Source organism: Bombina bombina, unplaced genomic scaffold (genome assembly GCF_027579735.1).
Source record: "Bombina bombina isolate aBomBom1 unplaced genomic scaffold, aBomBom1.pri scaffold_485, whole genome shotgun sequence".
NCBI lineage: Eukaryota > Metazoa > Chordata > Amphibia > Anura > Bombinatoridae > Bombina > Bombina bombina.
Window position 1 is genome coordinate 129,477 of NW_026512546.1, and position 7,238 is coordinate 136,714.

The following is a 7,238-nucleotide window of genomic DNA, read 5'->3' on the forward strand; positions in this document are numbered from 1 at the left end:
CTATGGTGTGCACAGGGTTATGTACGTTTTACATGAGGCCCTATGGTGTGCACGGGGTTATGTACGTTACTTCAGGCCCTAGGGTGTGCACAGGGTTATGTACGTTACTTGAGGCCCTAGGGTGTGCACGGGGTTATGTAAGTTGCACTGGACGATGCTTCTTACAAGCAGTTTGCAATAAAGCATGAGTGCCTTTTGAGATGTGATGTCCACAACCCTAGTACAGAGATTTTATAGCTCAGGTATTGTACGAAGAGTAGGAGGTGAGACCATCAATTTTTATTTGCTAATGCAGCTGTTCTCTTTTTTAGCTATTAATTCATATTAAATCTTTGCCATCACCTATACATCATGAATAGTGGTCACAATGTAACTATAAGAATAGAATTCTGTTATGTGTAAGCAAAAACACTAATTGAATAGTCTTTCTCCTATTAACTGTGTATTTGTTCTAGTCTTCTGTATTTCCCGAGATCCATAGTTATGGTCTAAACCACTTGAATGGTCTGGGTGCTTTCAATGCTATATGTTTTCTGTTTTTATAGTGTACCTCATCTCACTTTGTTAAATTTTCCGACAGATGAATCTTCCAAGAGTGAGATGTTTGAAGAAAACTTCACAGCAATGTGTTCTTCTCAAAGTATGACACGAGATGGTATAGATCTGTCCCCAATGGGTCAAGGAGGAGATTTAGAAAAAAGCCCAAATCATGCATTTGTTATATTGGAGGAAGGACAAAACACCTTTACTTTAACAAAAGAAAAACCATATGTTTGCCTTGATTGTGATATGAGTTTCCCTAAACGGTCAAAACTTGTTGAACACCAGAGACGTCATACCGGAGAAAAACCCTATATTTGTATCGAATGTGGCAATTGCTTTCGTCTGAAATCGTTGCTAGATGTGCACCGCAGAACTCACACTGGAGAGAAGCCGTATGTTTGCCCTGAGTGCGGGAGAGGTTTTTCTCAACGATCCAATCTGATTAAACACCACAGAATCCATACGGGAGACAAGCCATATGTTTGTCAGATATGTGGGAAAGACTTCCGTACAGGGTCACAGCTTATTACTCATCACAAAATACATACAGAAGATAAACCATATGTTTGCCAGAAATGCGGCAAAGGCTTCTCTTATAAGTCATGTCTGAAGATACACAATATAACTCATACAAAGGAGAAGCCACATGTGTGCTCAAAGTGTGGAAAGAGCTACTTCAACAAATCAAGTTTAGTTGTACATGAGAGGACTCATACTGGAGAAAAGCCATATGTTTGTTCGAAATGTGGGAAAGGTTTTACTAAAAGGTCTCGTTTGGTTAAACACCAAATAATCCATACAGGTGAGAAGCCATATGCTTGCTCTGTTTGTGGCAAAGGCTTTACAAACAAATCATATCTGTTTAAACATTCTAGAGCTCATGCAGAAGATCAGCCTTGTATTTGTCCTCAGTGTGGGAAAACATTCCCTGACAAAACCACTTTTGTTAGACATCAAAGTACTCATAAAGCACAAAAGCCCTTTGTTTGTCAAGAATGTGGAAAAGGCTTCTCAGAAAAGGCCTCTTTAGTTAGACATGAAAATGCTCACAAAGGCGAGAAACCTTATCTTTGCCAGGAATGTGGGAAAGGTTTCACAAAGAAGTCTCATTTAGTTAAGCACAATAGAATTCATACAGGTGAGAAGCCATTTGTTTGCCCTATATGTGGGAAAGGTTTCTCTGACAAGTCCTATCAGATTAAGCACTCTAAAACTCATGTAGAAGAGAAGCCACATATTTGCCCCGAGTGTGGTAAAGCCTTTGCTAAACTTCAGAGTTTAATTAGACACCAAAGTGCGCATAATCTGGAGAGGCGACATGTTTGCCAGGAGTGTGGAAAAGCCTTTTCTGAAAAGTCACATTTAGTCAGACATCAACGAATTCACACAGGAGAAAAGCCACATGTTTGCCAAGAATGTGGAAAATCCTTCTCACAGAGGTCACACTTAGTTAAACACCAAAGAACTCACACAAAGGAGAAGTTATGCGAGTGATGATTTTATAAAATACTTAGTAACACAATGCTCAGCATATGATCATCTCTGATATTGGTTGTGATGTATATCTGCCATCTCTAAAGAGCCCCAGACGTGGAAGAGATGGTTCCTTTCTCATTTAGGGTTAATAATCCTTATTTTTATGTCAGCAATCCCATCCTAATGAACTTGTTTCTAACTTTACTGTAACATGTATTGTACAAACAGCTCTGTACACTCTGAAGTCAGCAGTTATTCACCTGGGTCCATAAAGAGTGTGGCTGTGGTGACCACTTAGTGACCATCCTGTTTATAGGCTCTCGTGTTATGGAGTGAATTACGTTGCTGTCAGCATTTGGTAGGGATTTTGTTTTAGGTGTTTTTCCTTGAATTGTAATTCAGCATGATGACTTTTTGGAGCAGATATACCAAACACTTATTAAGCAGCATGTTACACAATATAAAGTGCAATAGCTATTAACAACCAGCCATTTTAGTTTCCAAGCTAAACATTCTTTTAATCATGTTCACTATGAGAGTTTGGAACAATGTTAAAAAAAAAAATCACACTAGATTCCAATGTTGCCCTATATGAGGTGAATATAATACCAGTAATATAAAACATATATAAATTTCACCCAGTTTATAGACCCCTAATTGTTACATCACACTCAGTGCGCTCAGTTTAGGATGTAATGAACCTCAATCAAGTTTAATTGGAAGAATAGGAAATTGAGAACAAGTCCAGTATGAGATGATGATGATGATTTAAGTATTTAACCTTAAAGGGAAAGTAAACGCCAATAATGTTATTGTTTAAAAAGATAGATCATCCCCCTTTTATTACCCATTCCCCAGTTTTGCATAACCAACAGTTATATTAATATACTTTTTACCTCTGTATTTCAGTGCTATTTACAAACTTGCGTTTCAGACAATAAGTGCTGACTCATAAATAACTCCACTGGAGTGAGAACACTAATCTATATGGCACACAGCGCTGTTTAGATTTGAAAAGCTAATAAATGCTCTGAGATAACAGGCGGTCTGCAGGGGCTTAGAAATCAGTTTATGAGCTTTTAACAAAGAAGATAAAGTGAGTTTGATGATAAAAGTAAATTGCACAAGTTGTTTAAAGGGACAGTCTTGTTAAAATTAAACCTTTATGATTCAGATAGGGCAGTCATTTTAAAAAATTTCCAATTTACTTTTATCATCAATTTTGCTTTGTTCTCTTGGTATTCTTTGTTGAAAGCTTAGCCTAGGTAGACTCATATGCTAATTTCTAAGCCCTCGAAGGCTGCCTCTTATCTCAGTGCATTTTGACAGTTTTTCACAGACAAATTCTAGTTTAGGTGTGCCATATAGATAACTGTGCTCATTCATATGCACTGCAGCTAGACAGCGCTAGTTCATGTATGCCATATAGATAACATTGTGCTCACAACCGGGGAGTTATTTAAAAGTCAGCATTGATTGGTTAAAATGCAAGTCTGTCAAAGGAACTGAAATAATGGGCTTAAAAAGTATATTAAGGGACACTAAACTCTATATTTCTTTTTTCATGATTCAGAGCAGCAATTTTAAGCAACTTTCTAATCTACTCCTATTATCAATTTTTCTTCCTTCTCTTGGTATCTTTATTTGAAAAGCAGGAACGTAAGCTTAGGAGCCGGCTACATTTTACCCACGAATCCGAAAGAACTACCCAGGTGCTGAACCTAAAATTGGCCGGCTCCTAAGCTTATGTTCCTGCTTTTCAAATAAAGATACCAAAAGAGTGAAGAAAAATTGATAATAGGAATAAATTAGAAAGTTGCTTAAAACTTCTGCTCTATCTGAATCATGAAAGAAAAAAATTGGGTTTACTATCCCTTTAATATAACTGTGTTGGTATATATATATATATATATATATATATATATATATATATATATATATATATATATATATATATATAATTATCTGTTTTTAAACTATAACAATTCTGACGTAGACTGCCCCTTTACAATTGTGTGCCCTATCTGAATTATTAAAGTTAAATTTTTACTTTACTGTCCCTTTAAATAATAATACGTGCTCAAACAGGTTATATTATCAGACAATGTCTACATTAATGACACTATCTTTTCAAATCAAATCTAAAATGCACTAGAAAAACACTATTTGGGAAAATGTACATCTTTTTTCTGATAGAATGAATCAGGTACGTGCTCTGATATACATCAGGTACTCGGTGACAGACATCTAGTCTGCCAGACTAGCGTAGATCACTATGTGAGTCCTGTACAGTCTGCCAGACTAGCGTAGATCACTATGTGGGGCCTGTACAGTCTGCTAGAGTAGATCACTACGTGAGGCCTGTACAGTCTGCCAGACTAGAGTAGATCACTACGTGGGCCTGTGCAGTCTGCCAGACTAGAGTAGATCACTACGTGGGCCTGTGCAGTCTGCCAGACAAGAGTAGATCATTAGGTGGGGCCTGTACAGTCTGCCAGACTAGAGTAGATCACTACATGAAGCCTGTGCAGTCTGCCAGACTAGAGTAGATCACTACGTGGGGCCTGTACAGTCTGCCAGACTAGAGTAGATCACTACATGAGGCCTGTAAGTCTCCCAGACTCCAAACTAGAGTAGATCACTACATGAAGCCTGTACAGTCTGCCAGACTAGAGTAGATCACTACATGAAGCCTGTGCAGTCTGCCAGACTAGAGTAGATCATTACATGTGGCCTGTACAGTCTGCCAGACTAGAGTAGATCACTACATGAAGCCTGTGCAGTCTGCCAGACTAGAGTAGATCATTACATGTGGCCTGTACAGTCTGCCAGACTAGAGTAGATCACTACATGAAGCCTGTGCAGTCTGCCAGACTAGAGTAGATCACTATGTGGGGCCTGTACAGCCGGTCTTCCAGACTAGAGTAGATAACTATGTGAGGCCTGTGCAGTCTGCCAGACTAGAGTAGATCACTACGTGGGGCTTGTACAGTCTGCCAGACTAGAGTAGATCACTACATGATGCCTGTAAGTCTCCCAGACTAGAGTAGATCACTACATGGGGCCTGTACAGTCTGCTAGAGTAGATCACTGAGGCCTGTATAGTCTACCAGGCTAGAGTAGGTCACTATGTGGGGCCTATACAGTCTGCCAGACTAGAGTAGGTCACTACGTGGAGCCTATACAGTCTCCAAGACAAGTAGATCACTACGTGGGGCCTGTACAGACTGCCAGACTAGAGTAGATCACTACATGGGGCCTGTACAGCAGGTCTGCCAGACTAGAGTAGATTACAACATGAGGCCTGTACAGCTGGCCAGACTAGAGTAGATCACTACGTGGGGCCTGTACAGCCGGTTTGCCAGACTAGAGTAGATCACTATGTGAGGCCTGTACAGTCTGCCAGACTAGAGTAGATCACTGTGTGGGGCCTGTACAGCCGGTCTTCCAGACTAGAGTAGATAACTACGTAAGGCCTGTACAGTCTGCAAGAGTAGATCAATACGTGGGGCCTGTACAGCTGGCCAGACTAGAGTAGATCACTATGTGGGGCCTGTACAGTCTGCTGGAGTAGATCACTACGTGAGGCCTGTACATTCTGCCAGACTAGAGTAGATCACTATGTGGGGCCTGTACAGTCTGCTAGAGTAGATCACTACATAAGGCTAGTACAACCGGTCTGCAGACTAGAGTAGATCACTACGTAGGGCCTGTACAGCTGGCTGGTGAGATTAGACATACAGTGATTGTGTTGCAATAATACTCTGAAAATGTCTCATCCTGTAAAAAGTAACTACTGCCGTTCCCTACCGTACTGACTGCTTTGTGTCGTATAAGGTCCTTTGGATGGTCTATAGGTGGATACATACGTATAGGGTCCCATGCATTTCCTCTGCCTCCGTTATCTGATTTTGTTTCTTTCTGATCCCCTTCTTTAGAAGTATGTGTTAATGTGCTTGTAGAAAACAGATGTTTTTGTGAACGGTGTGTGTTGTTTTCTTATCTTAGCACGCACGTATGGTGATGTCATATTACTGTCTGTACATGTATCATGTAATATAGAGCCTGTAATACCTCTTTAATAAAGACTTCTGGAAGTTCTCATGCATGATAAAAAGACAATGCAATAGCGCTTACGCTGAATTTCACAAAATCAGTAGATTGTTTTCTCCCATTTGCCAGCCACCTGTACCATGTGACAGACATCAGCCAATCACACACTAGTATACATATACCCTGTGAGCTTGTGCACATGCTCAGTAGTAGCTGGTGCCTCAGAAATTGTGCATATGAAAAGATTGTGCAAAATTTGATAATGGAAGTAAATTTAAAATATTCTTAAAATTGTGTACTCTTTCTGAATCATGAAAATTTAATTTTGACTTGAGCGTACCTTTAATATATTTTAGGATTTCTTTTGTAGTTTCATTTAAAATAATTTCTTGTTGATCCACAAGGCTCATTTTTTTTATATCTATGTCCAATAAATAAAATATTACTCCTCTTTCTCACCCCTCTATTTCCTAATCTTTCCCTTCACCATGTCCTGCTCTACTCTCCAGCCTGTGTTCCATATACAGCCCCCCCGGGACTTTTCACAAGCCTCTGCAAAGCTATTTGTGGCACATTGACGCAGCTTATCAATACTTTTTACTGGATTATTACATTTGTTACGGGTCTTGGCAATGACCCTGTTAGCTTCTGGGCGAATGCTGACGTGATATGATATCTCATATCATATGAGATATCTACAACTGGACAGTGTTATACACATATCCAATCAAAAAGAAGACGCTTCTCCAGTGTTCTCAGACACAAAACATACAAACTGGTTGAGACATTATAACATTTTCTGTTATGTTACTATCCAAAGCACAAATTCATTGCATTATTTAACATAAATTGCTTTAATGATAATTTGTGAAACAGACTGCTAACATTTTATATTAGCTATATTTAGTTTATTATTAGCTTAAAGGGACAGTATGCACCAATTTTCATATAACTGCTTGTCATAGACACTAGTATAAATAATAATATGCTCAGATACTGATCTAAAAATCCTGTATAAAACCTTTTAACAACTTTAGAAGCTCCCAGTTTAGCACTGTTGATGAGGTAGTCTGAGACACCCACTGAAAGGGTCTGGGTAAACAAAAAAAAGCATACCCTCCCCTGCATATGAAAATACAGATAACATTAACAGGAATCTGTAGACA

At 39.1% G+C, this 7,238-nt stretch overlaps 1 protein-coding gene across 3 annotated transcripts in view; it reads left to right on the forward strand.

The window, feature by feature from the left end:
- The window catches only part of LOC128644384 (zinc finger protein 84), a 70,836-nt gene extending 68,180 nt beyond the window's left edge, over positions 1-2,656 (forward strand). For all 3 annotated transcript variants that reach the window (XM_053697012.1, XM_053697010.1, XM_053697011.1), the window contains exon 4: positions 581-2,656. In XM_053697012.1, the coding sequence (XP_053552987.1) occupies positions 581-2,037 (1,457 nt within the window). In that variant the 3' untranslated portion in view covers positions 2,038-2,656. The remainder of the gene's footprint in view (positions 1-580) is intronic.
- The last annotated feature ends 4,582 nt before the right edge of the window (positions 2,657-7,238 follow it).